We start from the raw sequence: 19,021 nt of genomic DNA, 5'->3' as shown, positions 1-19,021 counted from the left end.
TACACACTTATCCTCTTGGTGCTTCAGTTGCACCTAAGGCCAAACAAACAAGCTAATACAGGGACTGGACAAAGAAGTGCAAGCACCAAAGGCATCTGGATTTTTTTTCAACGACTATAAATGAGTATAATTATTAAAAAGCTATTTCTAGGTCAGCAGGTCTGTTATCGACACAACATTGACTATAATGGAATCATTGGGTCCTGTTAATTGGGAAATCTATCTATTCTAGCTAATATTTCTGACAGAAAATATGCAAGTGTGCGTGTGTGTGTGTGTGTGTGTGTCAGAGAGAGAGAGAGAGAGAGACACAGAGAGAGAGAGAGAGAGAGAGAGAGAGAGAGAGATAGTGAGAGTTTTTTTTAATATGGGTTTGTGTGTAAAAAAAAAAGCTCATAACCCTTAAAATTTGCATTGCAGAGTTCAAATCGATTCATGGCAGTGGCAGTGCTCAACAAAGTATACACGATAGAGTACCTTATGGACAGCCTTGGCATCTTGCAAGTTGTCCATGGAGATTTTGAAGCCAAAAGAATTATTTAAAGTAGGTCCTTCTATCTGAGATACTTCAGCAGCTGTGTAACCCATCTCTGAGGCCTGGCGCTATTTCAACAAGAGAGAAAAGGACACATTTTAAGACTAGGTCAGTAATACAAAAAAAAAAAACAACAAAAAAAAATACTGTTATTAAAAGTTATGTTTTGTTTGTCTCTACAGGTTTTACAGCACTTGTGAGACATTTAGTCATTTCAACGGCAGAAAAAAGGGAGAAGATGGGGTAGTATTAAAAAAATATTCTAAATTTACAGATTAAATCAGCCAGGAAAAAGTAAGACAAAATGAATATTTCAAACAGGAACAAAAGCAAATACGAAGGGCAAACAATCAATATGTTGACAGCCAAGGCCAGTCAAAAGACACCACCTATGTTAAGTGTTGTAATTTCATTCTAAACATGAAAATTGTAAAAAGACCACCACAATCTTTAATCATCATCATCATTATTATTACTTTTATTATTATTATTATTATTATTATTATTATTATTATTATTATTATTATTATTATTATTATTATTATTATTGTTATTATTATTATTATTATTATTATTATTATTATTATTATTATTATTATTATTATTATTATTATTATTATTATTATTATTATTATTATTATTATTATTACAACTGCTATTAACACAAGGGTAGAATGAAAAGTATTGATGCTGCTCTTGTATTTTCAAAATAGTAATGTATTTATGTCTTTGTTTTTTGTTGTTGGCTGAAGATAGGTTTTGAGCCTAAAGCGTTCCTTGTTGGGTATTTTGTTCTTTTTTGAAGCTGTTCTATTCATTTGTTTTTTTGTTCATTACTTTTTACAGTAGTAGTATTAGTAGTAGGAGGAATAATATAATAATAGTGATAGTAGTGGCAGTGGTGGCGGTGGTGGTTGTGGCAACAGTAACGACAACAGTTTTTAAAACATAGGTATAGAAATCATGATGTTTGAAATTGTATATCAAAACAATTTAATTCACTTCTTCAATAGGTGTACATACATTGTGGATCTATATGAAAGTTTTCAGATTTTTTTTAAAACAAGAAAAAACCTTTAATGAAAGTGTTTCCTTGTATGATTCCTTTTATTTTTTCAATCATTATCACTATCAAAATCAATATCATTCAAAAGTAAAATTATCTGCAAATTGAGATTTCAAATGACTTATGTTCATTTTTCTAAAATGCCAAATGTGAAATTACCCGAGGCTGAGATGAGAGTACATTCCTCCTCAGATCACTTTCGGTATTAGTGGAAATTCTCTTCAACAGCTGTGTAGACACGCTTCCATGTTGTGGTGTGTTGCTTTCCTCTGACCCACTCATCGTCACTGACCTATCCACTTCAAGACTTTTATCTGCGAACCCAGACTTAGCTGGGGTTTTTAACTTTAATTTACTTTTCGCTTTTCTCGTAGTTTGAGAAGTAAATGCCTGTTCAAGATCTGTACGGGATGAGAGTTCAAGTTTTCGTTTCCTCGAGTTTCTACCTTGAGCCAATATCTGTGTGGTTCTTGCAGGGATTTGAGATGTTGATGGCGACAGGGTAGTATCTGAATCAGTGTCCTCCAAATCATGACGAGGAGATGATGTTGGTGAGGAAGAGTCATCAGAGTCTATGCCAGCTGGCAATTGGGTAAACATGACAGACTTCCTCTTCGATTGTGTTACCGTCTGATTGTTTTTATCACCTGTTTCTTTGACAAGCCTTCTGTTGTCTCCATTTCCTCCTTTGACAAGCTGGACATTTTCCTTTCCTTTTATGACCTCAGTCAGTCTATCACGCAACCACTGGGTCACTGATTTACGCTTTGGTGGAAGTTGACATGGAGCAAGGACTGTTGGTTTATCAGGTTCAAACATGAAACGGATAGCAGGGCCTTGTTGCTCTAACATATCTGTCAGAGATTTATTTGATGTCGTCTGAGATGAGAGAAGACTTGATGAGGCTAAACTCTTCGTACGGATGGTTTCTATACCCTCCAAATTAGTGGCAGACTCAAATTCCTTTAGCTCCGACAACTGAAAAGGGATAAAAAATGAATTACAATATTATTGTGCAAGTATTTATGGGTAAGGAATGATCAAGACCAAGAAAGAGAACAGAAAAAGGTAAAACAATAAAAACACTCAAGTTCACCAGCACTCAGCACAATACATACACACACATATATACTACATGCACACACATATACCACACTCAAATCAAGTATATACACGTGGAGATCATAAAAGATCAACAAAAACAAAAGTAAAAAGTATAAATCATTTCAAAAATGCAATCGACAGAGAGCCCCAATACTTAATATACAAATTTGATGAATCAGTTATTAATTGATATATTATTTATGAGTGCTTATGATGTAAATGATAATTATATTTGGGATTTTTTTACATGAGTCTTTCTTCTTTTTTTAACTTTTTAATTTAAAGGCCTTTGACCAAAAGCAACCCCTATGATGTGTGATATGTTAAGTGGAAAAGAATAAAAAAACAAACAATTTAACAAGTTCCAGAAACAAATCAAAATAGATAATTTTTTTTTAAAATTAGGAACAACAAATTAACAATCTCTGATTTGTCGCACAGAACAGATCCAGAGCTGCCAACCTCAATACAAGAAAAAGTGTAAGATTGCTGGTCAAAAGAGCCAGAGGCGAGGGGGGGGGGGACTACAATTTGAAAATAATATTGGACCATCACTATTGTTGTTGAACAAAAATTGTTAAGGTTTAGGGGAAATCATATTATTAACTTTTTTTAAAGAGCTATAGGGACTTAATCACAACAATTATATAATAAACATTGATTCTGATGTAAAAAAAACATACAAATTAAATTTGAGAGGAAAAGCATATAACCATAGAGAGGTGAGGAAAAGTTGGCAGTTCTGTAGATTGTTCAGATTAGTAACATTCTAAGTAAAGTATTATGCTAGTATTTAAATATGTCGTCAGTGTTGATAACTAAAATCCTAAGCATTTATGCAAACTCCATGATGGATTTTCACATTAATCTTGGGTGTTGACAAGTTGGGGCCATATTAATTTATTGATGAATAAAGTAAAAATAAAAAAGCCAAAATGATAAAGTGTTAGCTCGGCAGTGACCATGATCTTCTACATAAAGCAACAATATACACATATTGTGTTCCATCTGTAGACTCATAACACAGTGTATATAGTATTATGCATACAGTGTGTGAGCTACCCATGCGGGTGTAGGGGTGAGTTTTTTTCATTATTACTGGTGGTTTGAATTATATTTTGGACCATTGATGAATGGGCAACAGTGATTGGCCCCAATATTGCATCCTTAGGTATAAATATAAGGACATACAACCCAATAAGTACCAGGCTAAAGGCAATGGCAGATATTTTATTGTAAGAGAGCTTGGACAAAAGACACACGAAACAGGGGACTTCTGTATGAAATGGATATTTATTTGGTTCCATATGACTTACAGTGCAGGAAGAATGAATGATGAAGCATTGAAGTTTGAAGATTATTGTGCATGATGAATTCATGGATATGCGCTATATAAATGTTAATATTCATTTATCTTTAATCATTTCAATTTTTCACTTAGCAGAGGGTGCGATAAACTGATGCGTGATTTAAGAGTAAGAGACAACTATGTACATCACACACATCTCAAACGCTTTTTAACCAAAATGTAACTATCTAAAAAAAATCCAAATTGAGTATTTCATCTTTGTTAAAACTGTGTATTAGTTAGCAGGTTTTGAATTATAATTCAAATAAAAGTTACACACATAACAATAAGAACAAGAGTTGTATCATGCCATTTTGAACCGAATCTGGGGCAGAATACTTTGCTAACGATCAATTAATAAATGTTATAACCTTTGACCTCTAATTTAGAGTTTTAATTTAAAGTGAAAACAAACAAAAAAAGAAATAATCAAAATTTTAAAAAGTTTGGTCTAAAAGTAAAAGTTAGTAGATTTGACTGAACTGGTGAAGAATGAAAAATAAAAATCAATGAGCGTATTGCTATTATTGTGATGTTTTCTCACCCTTTTGGACGACACAATCAACACTTTGCCCCCAGCATCCCTACAACAATAAAACAGTGACAAGGGGTGAGTGAGTTATTATTACTGTCATAAAAATACAACCGCTAATATTATTGACAACAAAACGTATATAGTTCCTATACAGAGCTGCCAACCCAGGATAAGATTTACACAAAAAGGATTTTAATCTGAAAATCAGGATTTAATTTCTTTATAATTTTTTTCAAACAAATTCTTTTCACAAATATTCTATTACATTCAATAAATATGATTGGCCTTGTATCTGCATTAAAATAATGAAAATTAACGACTGAATTTTGATGTGTAATGAAATTCAATAGAAATAAGCCAGTCGCACATTTAAAGAATCTCTGGTTGGTGATATTAAGTAAATGTAAACATCCCAAACTGTGTCTATATAAATAGTCCCTAATACCTGAGAAGTATAATTGTTATATGTAGCATGTATGATTTCCCCTCCTGTCAATGTGCGTCGCGAGCTGTGGCAATGCAGGTTTAGCGCTATATAAATATATTATATTATTATAATAATAATAATAATAATTATTATTATTATTATTATTATTATTATTATTATTATTATTATTATTATTATTATTATTATTATTATTATTATTATTATTATTATCAAAGGTGAACAAGGAAAAGGCAAGATTTAAAGAAGCCTAACAGTAATTTTTAAGAAAGAAAAAAAACGAAAAAAAAAAACGGTAGAACCTCATGGAAAATCAAAATTGGCAACTCTGTACTTAAAAACTGTGTGAGATAACATATGGTAAACATTTATTATCCCTGTCGTTAATCAAATACATGCGCGAGGGTCCAAACTATTATTCTAAATATTTTTCTATTTTTAATAATAGCTGATACATTCTGTCAGAAAGATAGCGAAGAGAATAGTAAACCAAAGAGAACTCAGAGGTCTTTATTTCATTAATTTGTATTGAAAACACAGTCATCATACAATAACAAAAACACTTTTTAAAAAAATTTTGGCCAGAAAATTTTAAATCAAATATCAATCCATTATGACAACTCTCAACTTGACAAAGAATTTTCTGAAGACATTATGACCCACGTGTTAGGAAAGGTAGGGCAGAGGGAGGGGGGGGGGGGTTGGCGGAGTCGATCAGTATTAAGTAAAAGATTTCTGGCCAAAATTTTAAAATATTGTTTTGTCAGTGAATGAGAGTACAGACAAAGTCACAACACTAAATGAAACTGACAATCACTAATATTATAACATTTGAATGAAATATCAAAAGCATTTTTAATGTAACTTGTTAATGGAACTCAAGTATTTACATTTTGTTAACAGCCACTTTGGCTCAGCAATATGTTCTATTGGATGAAATATCAAAAGCATTTTTAATGTAACTTGTTAATGGAACTCAAGTATTTACATTTTGTTAACAGCCACTTTGGCTCAGCAATATGTCTATTTTGAGTATTTTGTGTAAAAATAAAAACAAGCAGTTTTATTTTCTTTCAGCATGTACACCTGTAAAATGGTAATTTAATAATAAGAATGTAAGTGCTTTCAAATCTTGTGTTGAAATTGAAATGAAATGACATGCTGTAGAAAATGTGGATAGATAATGTGGGAATCATTTTCTTTTCCATTCAATATTATTTATTTCATTCAAATTTTACTTTTGGTTGGGGGGGAAGAGAGAATGCGAGTTAGCAGCTCTGCTTTTATGTGTCTATTTCGCACATTGAGCATCACCCAGTGATGAAAATGCGCGTTATAAATGTCATGTATTATATTTGATCTAATATAAATTTGCTTCACGCGCAAAAGATTTCTATAGTATATATAGATTCTTTTTTCAATTGCATGAGTCAATAAAAAATATAAATAAATTGAGACACAAAACCCTGGATTATAGGATGAAGTTTTTCAACATAAAATTAATGACAGTCCAAAACTATTTATTTCCAACATCTCAAAATGTATCATTTAGTAACATTTTCATTCAGTTAACGACATCCATATATAACTCTAAAGCTTATACTCTCCTACTCTCCTTGTAAAGCGCTTTGAGCACGTTTAGTGGATATTGCGCTATATAAAAGCACAAGTTTTGTTTTTTTTTAATCTAATGGGACCATCGTTATGAATACTCACAAAGGTCTCTCGGGTAAGTCTTGAACACTACTGCAAAAAGCCGATGGGACTTGAACAGAATTGAGTCCATACTGAACCAAGCTGCTTTCAACACTCAGCCTCCTCGGAGCCATCTTCTGAGGACGAATAACTATTTGTTTGTCTTGGTCTTTACATCTTGGCATAATAGATGTAAATCGTTCTTCTTTTCCTCTGTCTCCACCCCTTCTTCTCTTGTCATCAGGAACGTCATCCTCCTTACCCCCACCCTTGCCACCACTGCTACCAATAGATCTGGAATCGAGTGTTTCTTTTTTGTCTGTACTTTTCCCTTGTTTGTTTGTTTGTCCTCTTTTCTTGGAACCAGCCGCCTCCTTGCTTTGATAAGTGTCATCATTATCTCCCTTGATCAGTTGAGTTACCAGTAGGTCTGTTAAGCTCATATGGCCAGATGGCCCCTTAGGCATATCCGAGCTCTTTTGTTTAACATTTTGGATTGGGGACGGTGGCTTTGTGTTCAAGCCAAACTGACCTCTAAGTGCTCTCTCATTTTCAAGCATATTTCGAATTCTGTCCCCGTCTTCTCTCTTCCTGAAACTGCTGTGAACAGTCAGAGCTGTATGCTTATTAAAATGGGAGGCAGATGAATGTGACAAGGTAGAGTAGTTCAACATTTGCTGTTGTCCAATATAAGGATAAAGATCATAACCAGTAGTATCTCTGAGATCATTTCTGGAAATTGAATTATCTGAGATTCTACAAGCAGCTTTAGAAGTAACTACAGATTTTTCATGTTCCTCTCCTGTTTTTTCAAGAGTATTTGCTTTGGAAGAGTGTTTAGCGAAAAACTTGTCATTTTCAGATGTTGTCCTATCCTGATATTTCATTTGGACTTCTATTTTTGTCTTACTGTCTGAAGTATTTCCCATGTCATAAGCTGTCTCTATGACACTCCCTACAAATTGCGATATGCTTGAACACTCAGATAATCGTGGACTTTTTTGTGGTGTTAAATCTTTAGTTCGTGTGATTTCTGTCTTTGATCTCCAATCTTGACCATCTGCTCCACTATCTTTCGGATAACTCGATGCTGTTTTGATGAGGGTTAGATCTTTTCCACTGGTTAACATTGAGTTAATAACTGTTGAAGACTGAGAGTCGATTATTGAAGATGATGATTTGTTGACGGTCGATGAAGTGCCTTTGGGAGAAAGCCAAGGATACCATAAAGGTTTTGATTGTTTAACAGGGGGTAGGATTTTATCATTGACTTGTCTTACAGATGTTGAATTATAACTGGATGATGATGTCGAAGGTGGAAATGTAGGATATGGTGAAATGGGAGATGTTGGAGTGATGGGAGAGTAAACAGTTGTAGATTTAGAAATACTTGATGTGCTCAAGTTAAGAGGACAGTTTTGAAGTTCTTTGACTCGTTGTGGCTGCTCCTGCCATTTCCAACACCAAGGATAAGAGTGGTGGGGTGAGGGACCAGAGAAAGACTTGCTGCTCATGGACAACGGAGACAAAGAATGAGTTGGAATATGGATTGATGGAATTTGAAGGGTCTGGAGTGGGAAGATATTATGCTGTTCATTTGCCTTTGGTTTGGGTGGCAGGATATTGCCAGCATGAATTGAATCATTGGTAAATTTTGTAACATTCTCTTTGTGCTTTACAGATTCTGAATCTGCTGGAGTGTTTTTAATCAAAGGAACTGTCAATGTTCGTCTGATGTTGACATTTTCTTGACTGGACTCAATGACATCAGGCGAAAGGTCTTTATTTTGCACATGACTTACACCATGTTCATAGTCATTGCCAAGGGTTGTCTCACTGGAAACTGGTGGTGATATGACAGATGACGGTTGGTTCAAGTGGTTGTAGGTATTGCCTTCAACAGATGTGGCACCATTGTCAGGTTCCCCTGAAGTAAATTCATCCTGAGATATTCGACTGATTTGGGTCTCCTCAATAATACAACTTAATGGACTGAGACACTTGAGCAATGAACCATCTTTCATTTTCATAAGGCTTTCTTTCTTGTAATCGTCAACAGGAGTTGTGTCTAATTTGATTTGGGTAGTTGGTGGTAAGGGTGATTGCTCCCCATCAATAACTGATTCATTGATTGTGCCAGTAGATTGTTCCCCATCTATTATTGTTTCATTGATGGTGATGATATTCGTTATATCAACATTGTCTTTGTCCGTAACCAGCATCTTCGATGCTGAATTACTTTCATTGTTTAACGAAGTATCTGGCGAAGAGGAGGTGCTCTTTATTAATGAGCTTTCCACAAGATCAAAACTAGAATTCTTAATATCCTCGCTGGAATCCTTTGACTGTGTTAACTCATCTTTCATGTTGTTTGAAGATAACGGTTGCGGGATGCTGGAAATACTTTCATTGTCAGATTCTTCTTCTCCCTCCTCAGCTTGATTCATTTTTATTATGTCTTTGAATGACAAAGCGACATCTTTTACTTGAGGGACACATGCAGTACCTCCACTACTAGAGGGCTTTGACTCTTTAGTATCTGACAGAATGGTGTGATTTGCTTCGATATTCTCATCACAGTCAACATCATTTCCTGTAGATGTCATTTTCATGATGTCACTCATTGATAAAGCAGTACTTTTCACTTGGGCTCTTTTACTGTCCCGTGGCTTGATCAATGCTGGCCCATCTTTGGAGTCCGAATCCATGGAGTCATCTGTCATGTTCATGCACAGAATTTGTTTCATTGAGAATGGTATTGTTCCAGACGCCTTATCTAATCCTGGTTTCACATTTTGTTGGTCTGCGGAGTCTGTGATAGATTGATTGAAAAAGTTTGTGGGGACAGGGGAGGATGAGGCTGAGCTTGTCGGTACCAAATGATTCATGAGATAAGGACGTGTACCCATATTTGAGGAGCCGTTACAACCGGGTTTAATGCGATTCTTGTGACAACCAGAAAAATTAAGATTTCTGCACGAAGCTGAAGTTTTAGTCTCTTTCTTTTGTTGATCCTTATTTTTTATTTGTATTAATTTTTCAGCCGGTGAGATTGCTACTGGTGGTGAGGATTCGGTGCCTTCTCCATCAGGAGGAGTTGTAAATGACATTGTTTCTAGAGAGGATGTAAAATCATGATTGTGATCGCTGATAACTCTATCACTGTAGAATGTCGTCATATCGTTGAGTCCTGATGTTTGATCTTGGCTAACGGGTGATGCCGGGGAGTCTTGGGATTCTGTCAAACTGGCCAATGTTGCCATGTGCAGTAGACTCAAACTATTTAGTAACTTATTATTGTTACCAGCCCCTTTCTTTCTTCTCCCTCTTGCTGGCCTTTGGTTCGACTTCTTAGAGACCACTTGAGAACTGATTCCATGTTTAGTTTTAGCAGAGACTGATTTCCCACCAGGTTTATCTTGGACACGGTCAAATTCTTGCATATCTTCATTGTCACTGGAGCTAGAGGATGAATCAATGCCATCCATGTGAAAAGTGTACTTAGTCTGTTTTCTCTGCCTTAGTCTCTTAGTCGAGGGAGGAGGAAATGGACTACTTCCTCTTTCATCATTTGAGCTTGTACCCCACCCTACAAGGAAATCTGTTTCCTTCCTTTTCTTTTTCCTGCCCTTTCCCATTTTTGTTATAATTTCAGGGCTCATGGTAGGTGTTTTTTCCTTAGATTTTGAGCTCTTCTTTCCTTTCCCATTCGCTATTTTCACTGACAATAAGTCATTATAAGTTACATCATTGTGTGATGCACTTTCTGGTGGTGATGGTCTCTCCGTTTCAAAAACATTTATCTTTACAGTGCCATCTGGATCCTTTTGATGAATAGATTCTACTTTTTCTTGACACCTTTTCTGGTCAGTTTCCATTTTCTCAAGATTGATTTCTCTCTCTTCACCAACAACCTCCGACTTGCCTCCTCCATTTAATTCGGATTTGTCAGTCACTTTATCTTTGATTTCGTTTTCCTGACCATAGATTATGGATTTACTTTCAGATTCCAACTCATACATTTCTATTGCAGTATTACAATCTGTATCAGAGTCGGCCTCTTGGCCATGAGTTGGGATCAAGTTCTCTTTTTCCTGTATTTCTAACTCTGATTTGTATTTTTCCTCCTCATGTGTTTTTGCCTCACTACACAAATTCAAACCACAGACTTGTAATTCAGGCATTACTGATTTGCTGCTTTCAACAATTGTGTCATCAGAGTCAGGATCTGAAGATATGTCCTCGTAAAATGCCATCTGACGTTTTATAAATTCATTTCTATCTTCAGAGCTTTCCGTTACTCTAGGGAAAACAACAGGTGCTGGTTGGTTTGCCATTAATGATGAAGAAATGTTTTCAGTGTTACTCCCAGTTATAGAATCACTCTGTAAAATTTTGCAATCCATTATGTTCGACAAGTCTTTTCTTGATGTGTCACCATGAAATTCATCATCTTTTCCCTCATCTTCCACTGTGTTTGAATTTTGAATAGACATGCTATCATTGATGTTGACGTGTGTATTTTTCTGTTCCTTAAAAAATGTTGTTTTCTGTTCTCTACTAAATGTGATGTTAGAATAAGGAGACGATATACTTTCAGCTGGAGTAATTGGACTGAAATTGGGGACTTCAATTGTGGGAACCAAACTAGAACTACAACCTGCAGTTTTCTGAAGAGTTAAATCAATATCATTCTTTTCACTTTGATCAGAACTCTCCTCGGCAGAGGGGATTTTAGATGGTATGTCAGCCATGGAAAAGGTCTCAGACTGATTCAATCTTTCCATGATCAAATCTTTTTTGATATCTAATTCTTTGGCTTGTTGAACTTTGCCTCTTAGAATGATGTCCTCCAAATAATCATCTTCATCATCAGAACTGGATGAATAATCCTGAACATCCTCCTGTTTAGCAATGTTGTCATGGAAGGTGGCTTGAAAATGGACAAATGATCTCTGCATTACCCCTGGGAAGAACAAATTATTTTTCCGTTTTGTTCTGGGACTTACATTAATCCAACCTTTTCCACCTTGACGTTTGATGAAAGTTTTCTTTAGTTGACAGAAAAATGGAGTTTCTGGTGAGGTTGATGCACTATCTGGTGGAGCTACCTGTAAATGATGTGGACTTGCATCAACTTTTGACATCATTTCTTCCTCTTGAGTATTTATTGTATTTTTGTTGTCATCATCCACATTGTCAATAAATATCTGCACAGATTGAAAAGTGTTGGTATCATTCATATCTGCATCATTCAGATTTATGTCATCATTATTGGCTTCGGCATGGACAGACTCCCTAACAACATCCCTCTGAGACAAATGCATAAAGTGATTTGCATCAGCATATTCTCCAATTTCCACTGAAATTCTGGGAATCTTCACCAGCATCTTTTGATGACCTTTAAATTTGTTTACAATAATGTAATGTATACCTTCTTTTCTACAATGTTTTTTCTTTCTCTCTTTAACCTTGCTGTCAACATCGGAATTGTCAGCACTTTGCTGAACAGATCTCAATTTGGCCTGTCTCAGACTTTGCCGAAGAGTTCCTAGAGCTTCCTCTTGACAGTTGTTTGTCTCTAAAAAAACATTGTCTTTTTCCATTTCAATTTCATTTCCACAACTTTGCAGCAAAGGTTCATTGCTAGACCACTGATTAATAACAGTCGAGAAATTTTGCTTTGGAATTTTCAATCGAAGTGATTTCCAATTCTTATTCCTTTTCTTGCTTCTTTTATCTGTACCATTATTACAAAGGTCAGTTTTTGTTGTGATGATGTTGACCGACTCTGATGATTGCTCAGCAAGGTCAGTCTCTTTGCTACAATTTTCACCAATTCTTTGATCCAATTTTTCAAAGTGTTTTAAGGAAACAACAGAACTCTCTTTAATTCCTTCACAAAATGTCATTTCTGTTTTCTTTACAGCAGTTTCTTCACGTGTATTTTCACAACTGTTAGAAAGGAATTTCCGAAGGGATGATCTCTTATTTCTTTTTCTCCTCGATTTTCTGTGTTTAGTTTTCCTTATCCTATTGAACACTTGGTGCTGAGAATACTGAGATTCTGACAAATCATAATTCCTTTCACAAAATCTGTCTCTAAGTTCTAAAGCAGAATTAACCATGAAGGTTTTGGATGACCTATTAATAGAATCATCATCCATATTAATGTCGTTTTGACATGTAGAAGGAAGATTTGTTTCAATATCTTGAGCATGGACATTTTTAAACTGCGCAGTCGCCCGGGTATTGACAAGACAAGCTGTGGTAGAAGCAGTGGTGGTGGTGGTGGTGGCAATTGGAAGTGTGATGTTTTCATCATCATCATCACCACTACCACTGGCTTGTGACAACTTATCTGTGTCAATGGTATGTGTTATTGGCCCATGCTGTCCCGGGGAGCGCAACCCGTTTTTTTGATTCGGTGCATTTGGTGCTGAGGTAGTTGGGTAGGCGTTACTATCCTGCATTCCATTCTCCATTTGCATTCTGTCAGGATTTATCACCTGCTGTTGTTGATGATGTTGCTGTTGTTGTTGTTGTTGTTGATTATATAAATAAAATCCTGAGGAGTTATTATAATTGTAATACGGCTGATGAGGTGAAGAATTGATATTGTATGGAGTGCCCGGATGAGATCCTGAGTTGATATTGTACGGAGTACCAGGTGGAAATGAGGAAGGCGAGTTCATTGTGTTTAATGCCTGACCTCCGGTATAATGTGGCATTACAGGGCTATTAGCAAAAGTGCCGTTTCTTGTATTCGTAAAATTATAATGACCTGGAGATGCACCTACTGGCAATGTTACATATTGATTCATTCTCGGCTGATGAGGATGAGGGTGACCATTGTCCAACAATTGCTGCTGGTTCTGAACACTGCCACTGCCCATCATAGGATTAAAATAACTGCTCGTATTTCCATTACTCGTGCTTGGACTTGTACCACAGCTGCTAGCACTGCTACCGTGACCTATTTGTTGGTAACCAGCACTCGATGAACCCATTGGGTAATGTTGGCGTGGCCAAGGTGGCATAGTGCTATTGTTGGCATTCATGCTTGATGGTGCTGACGGGGGTGTATTAGGCGTAGGACGTGAAGTGATACTTCTTGGTGACAATGCTGGGCCTGAGGGAAGAGAGCTGGGTGGAGCCACTTTGTTTGGGGGAAAATCTGTATCATAACTCGACAAAGAGGAATGACCATCATCGCTGCCGTAACCAGAACCACCACTTGAACGAGATGAACTGGCAAGTGGGATATCGAGGTTAACCCTGCTTACAGACCCGTCACACGAAGACAAATTGGGAAGAGGTAGTGTAATATTGTACTTAGCAAGATCTGTCTCAGACAACCGCACCACATTGACAACTTCTTTTCCTATCTTGAGCAGACTGTACTTTCGGGCATCCATAGGATGCATCCGAAGCACTTTTAGATTATGCCTTTTTCGAGCTTGAGCACTCCTATAAAATTTCAGCCTTTTAAAAAGATGAGTAGGAACATGAAAGGTGTAGGTATATGCTGGGTTATGGCTGGAGCCAGTTGTCCCATCACTGCTGTGAACAATGTCCCGACATAACATGTCCACTGTCTTCATCTTTGTCTGTTTCCCTCCTCCTTTCAACTGATGACTGTTATTTCCAAAAGATGGATTTGATGCAACAGTTGTCTTTGCCTGCATCAGTCCAGTAGCAATTTCATAATCCATGCGATCTGATTCCTCTGATGAAGTCATTCCAGACATATCAAAACTGGACCTGCTTGATTTACCAGCTGGCTCTAAAGTTATAAATTCTTTGTTGTCGGGACTGTCTCTATTAATTCCTTTTGGAGAATAGACACAACTTTGTTCTTCATTAGCTGCACTTATCAACTGTTGATTGTTATTTGTGCTGGCTTCTTGGTGCTGCTGCTGACCGAGGCCTGTGACTAGACTCGATGTTGCACCATCATCGCCCCAAAGTCCATCCTCAGACATCAAACCTAAGAGACTCGATAAAGTTTCACCTTTTTCTTCAGACGGTGCATTACTATTATCTATGAAGTTTTCTGTCTCATTCACCGACATTTGAGTAGATCCAGTTGAAGATATTGAAGCTTGTGGTGAAGCAATTTGTATGCCTCCATATGAAGATGAATTATTTGGGGAAGAATAAGTGTAAGGGGATGGTGCACAATCTGCACTGTAGGATCTCTGTTGGAGTCGAGGTCCTGGGTTATCGTTATCATTAGAAGACATTTGATGCATCTCTACATTGTTTGTAGTGTAATCCTGCTTCTGCCACTGTTGTCCTCCCCACTGGTGCTGTTGTTGTTGCCACTGACTGACAGGCGAGTAGTGCTGCTGCATTGAAGAATTGACCGGCTCCAGATTTCTAGGAGGGTAAGAGCCATAGCCCATAGGAGAGAAGGGGGGAACTGAATGATGTGGAGGTCTTTGGCTCATGGGCCTTCCCCCACTGAACATGTGGGGCATATTTGACATTCCTTGTGGCCTGAACATCGGTCCACCAGCCATATGTCCTGGTACTGTGGTTGGAGATGTGGTCAGACTAGCACTTCGTTGTCTCATGCCTTGTTTGGCTACTTTGCTCTTGGACGGCTTCTTTTTGCCTTTATTAGCACTTGGTGAGGAGATCATGGTGGTTGAGGAAGGAGATGTGGTCCCACTGTTCAAACTCGGTTTTTTCATGACATTGTTTTTGTCTTCATTGACAGAGGTAGGTGTTATGTTAACTTTTGCAGGAGATTCTTCCATCAAGAGCTGTTGGATCATGGGTGTGGTGCATGGATCGGGGGCAGAATTGGTTTCCTCTCTGACATTGAGAGAGCTCTTAAATTCTGTGCTGTTTGCTGATTGTATTTGTTGAGATTCTGTAAATTGGCATTTCAGGTTGTTATCCTGAAAATCATTGTTAGACGTCTGAATGGGTTGCTGTATTTCTGGTGTAGAGGCTGTGTCAGAAAGTCCTGTGGCCATTTCTTTATCTTTTTCTAAAGGGCCAATTGGTGTAAGTCCTGAGGATTGTGAAGCTGCACCCTTTGAAGGAGCAACTGCCCGTGCATACCCAGGATTTTGGGCTGTAGGGATACTGCCTTTTCTCACATCACATTGCTTCTTATTACTACTTTTTTGTTCATCCTTTGATGAAAGTTTCCTCCCACCCTTAGCTGTATTTGAAGCCCCAGGATAAAGAGATCCCATTTTACCTTGAGCTGTTGTAGAATCAGAGCTGCAGCTAGGCACATTTGGATTAATCATGGCTTGTGAATCTGGTGGCACTTTATTGTTGTGTGAAGGTGACGTGTGTGGGGGGCTGAAATACCCCGGGTGATAAGGATAGCTTGATGGGGACCCACACCAAGATTGGGAAGGAGAGGGATAACGAGAACTCTGAGGTGGAGATTGGTGTGGAATTTGCTGAGGATATAAAGGTGACTGTGGGTAAACTGGAGAGTTTCCTTGACAGACTGGTGGGGTTCTGAAACCATGATGGCCGTGGGGTGATCTGTAGTTAAAGCCACTGGGCGAGAATGGAGGATAATTTTTGCCTGAGGGAACAGCACCATGTGGGGAATGATGATGAGAATGATATGGAGACTGATTGGATGAAGGAAGTGGAGGAGGAGACATGGGGTCTGCTGTTGCTTGCTGGGTGTGAAATGATGGGTTAAGGTTGGGTGCTGCAGCTGCTGCAGGGGATGATGGAGGTGGATACATATGATTGGTTGGTGGTGATTTGTACGGATGGTCAGATGTTGGAGATTGATATACATTATTGCTAGAATGAGTCGATGCAGATGTCCTTGTAGTTGAATATTGATTATAACTTTGTTGTTTGGATTGGTAATAGGGGTGAGCCATGTTGTGGTAAGGGGATGAAGAGTCGTTCTTTGCTTGTGGATCCGTTTGGGAACCACTGTAGGGAGAAGAAGAGGGATGCCCTGGGTAAGACTGTTGGGGTTGGGAAGATGAAGCAGGGTAGTCTGCACAACCTCCAGGCCCCGTCCCAATAGATTGTTGGGGCCTTGAATGGGGGTGTTGAGAAGATGGGGGTGAGGTGTAAGGGTTGTGGGGTGGTGAGTGAAATGGTGACATAGTATTAGGTGTTGTCTGTTGTGAAGGTGATGGTTGTTGTTGTTGATGGGGAGATGCATATGGTTGCTGCTGTTGTTGTTGATGCCAAGAGGAATAAGCATGCTGCTGCTGCTGCTGTTGTAACTGAGGTTGATGCGTTCCCCAAGATGGACTCTTTGCCTGCCAACTACCTGGGGTTCCACCCTGATGTTGCCATTGTTGCTGCTGTTGCTGCTGCTGCTGCTGCTGCTGTTTTTGTTGCTGTTGCTGCTGTTGAGAAGGCCAGTTAGAGTCTGCCGTATAATTATGTTGTGAATTATGTCCTCCCCTCTGCTGTAAGTTACTCGATGAATTATGCTGATTGGCCATGTTTGTGACATCAGATGAGGCATTTGAGTTTTCAGTTAATGAACTCTGCTGATGTATGTTGGCATGACCTGAAAGATAAATGATAAATATAAACGAAATTTAAGATAAACATGGATTTCTCAAAATAGACTTTGATAACAGACTAAAATGATTGGTTAAGTAAGAAGTCAAAGTCGCATGAATTTTTTAAAAATGGAAACAATTCTTTAAACCCTTTTTAAATTTCAAAGTTTGGCATTAAATCTTAATATACTTAACATAACATAACATGTGGTATAGGGCAAAATAGGATAAGATCCCTTGAATGCCCTTAATATTAATTAGTAATGCCATAAATCTATTGATTAAATATTACAATAATGATACACTTGGTAAAGATAGTATTTCAACTTAAATGTACTCATGTGGTGTACAAACATATATCTTTAACCGTGACATGCAAAGCACACACACACACACACACACACACACACACACACACACATAGACACGTGTATAGAAGATAACCATAATAATATAACAATGCATAATATATACATACAAGATTGAAAGCCATGTCAACAGCAGAGCAAACACGTATTATTCGTCATATATAAATCTCTCATCATATAATTCCCTGTCTACTAACACCTTGAAATAATCCATAGATTTTGCATTCTTTGTTTCAAATTTCAAACTGTTCCATTTCTGAACAATACGAATACCGAACCAGTTTTGTCTTATGTTTGTTTTGCATCTAGAGACAAAAATCTTAAACTTGTCCCCTCTAGTAAAAGTAATATTAGAATATGAAAAAAAATCAGAAAAGTCTATCCTATCCATACCATGTACCAATCTATAAACCTGAATTAAATCCCCACGAATTCTTCTATATTTCAAACTGGGTAAGTCAAGAAATTCTAACCTTTACTTAATCCCTTCCTTACTATCAAAAGGAAAATCATCAAATTTGTTAAAATTAATAAGATACAACCAACAACTTTTGTATACAGAATTTCTTTTTTTTATCAGATAACTTGATGAGTTTTTGTTACAGCAATCCAGATCTTCACCCTGTGTTTTCTGATAGATTTTATAACTTATTTAATGCCAAGTTTATAACATTAACTTGTGGCTTTTGATTTGCTTTATAAAAAAATAATTTTAATCTTGAGTGTATGAGAGATGGCATGATAAAATCATGCAAATGACATATAAAGAGCTAAGAAACTGTTACGATTTAAGCAATTGAATTTTTTTTTTTTTTTCAATTTTATAAATCATTAACAAGATGGATGAAAAAGAGACTGGTGTCTGAGACGTACTTGTTATCTTGTCGGAAGCACCGTCAAACTGCGGGACGGGAAGAAGATCAATATCATCTTCATCATCATCATCATCATTATCCTCCTCATCAGTTTTCATAATAATATCAGGACTTTCACTTCCTTCTCTAATCTCTTCTAAATCAGGTGGCTCTCTGGGGAAAAAAGCATTGAAAAAAGAATGAGAAATTGCTTGTTTTTTCATCTATCTTCTTTTTTTTTTTCTTGCCCATTTATGATAAAAACATTTTTAAAACAAAGTAACAAACTGTTATTGAGCCAAAGAATTTATCTTCAATGCCAAAATAGAAGAGAGGCAAAATAAAGGAAAGAAATCCTTAATAAATAAAAAGTATATACAGCAGACTTTTATCTTTTCCCTTTCAATTTCATGTTCTTTTCATTTCTTTTATTTTTAACTCTGAGAAGCAACTACCGGATTAAAATATTTTAATCGATGACAGCAATGCCATTTTCAAACATATTATATTTACAACTTCAATGCAAGATTTCCAACCTATTCTTTTACGAATGA

General features: G+C 36.9%; 1 protein-coding gene across 2 annotated transcripts in view; it reads right to left on the bottom strand.

Annotated features, from left to right (window-relative positions):
* Positions 1-19,021, bottom strand: part of LOC144968999 (uncharacterized) — a 69,179-nt gene that overhangs the window by 15,609 nt on the left and 34,549 nt on the right. For both annotated transcript variants that reach the window (XM_078907932.1, XM_078907933.1), the window contains exons 14-18: positions 18,487-18,641; positions 6,750-17,250; positions 4,598-4,637; positions 1,761-2,579; positions 478-603 (exon numbers count right to left, since the gene is read on the bottom strand). In XM_078907932.1, the coding sequence (XP_078764058.1) occupies positions 478-603; positions 1,761-2,579; positions 4,598-4,637; positions 6,750-17,250; positions 18,487-18,641 (11,641 nt within the window). The remainder of the gene's footprint in view (positions 1-477; positions 604-1,760; positions 2,580-4,597; positions 4,638-6,749; positions 17,251-18,486; positions 18,642-19,021) is intronic.

The sequence above is a fragment of the Berghia stephanieae genome, chromosome 3 (assembly GCF_034508935.2).
Source record: "Berghia stephanieae isolate SIO BIC M18660-M18661 chromosome 3, UCSD_Bste_1.3, whole genome shotgun sequence".
In the NCBI taxonomy this organism is placed as follows: domain Eukaryota; kingdom Metazoa; phylum Mollusca; class Gastropoda; order Nudibranchia; family Aeolidiidae; genus Berghia; species Berghia stephanieae.
The sequence above is the reverse complement of the archived record's forward strand: the minus strand, read 5'-3'. Positions and strand labels throughout refer to the sequence as shown.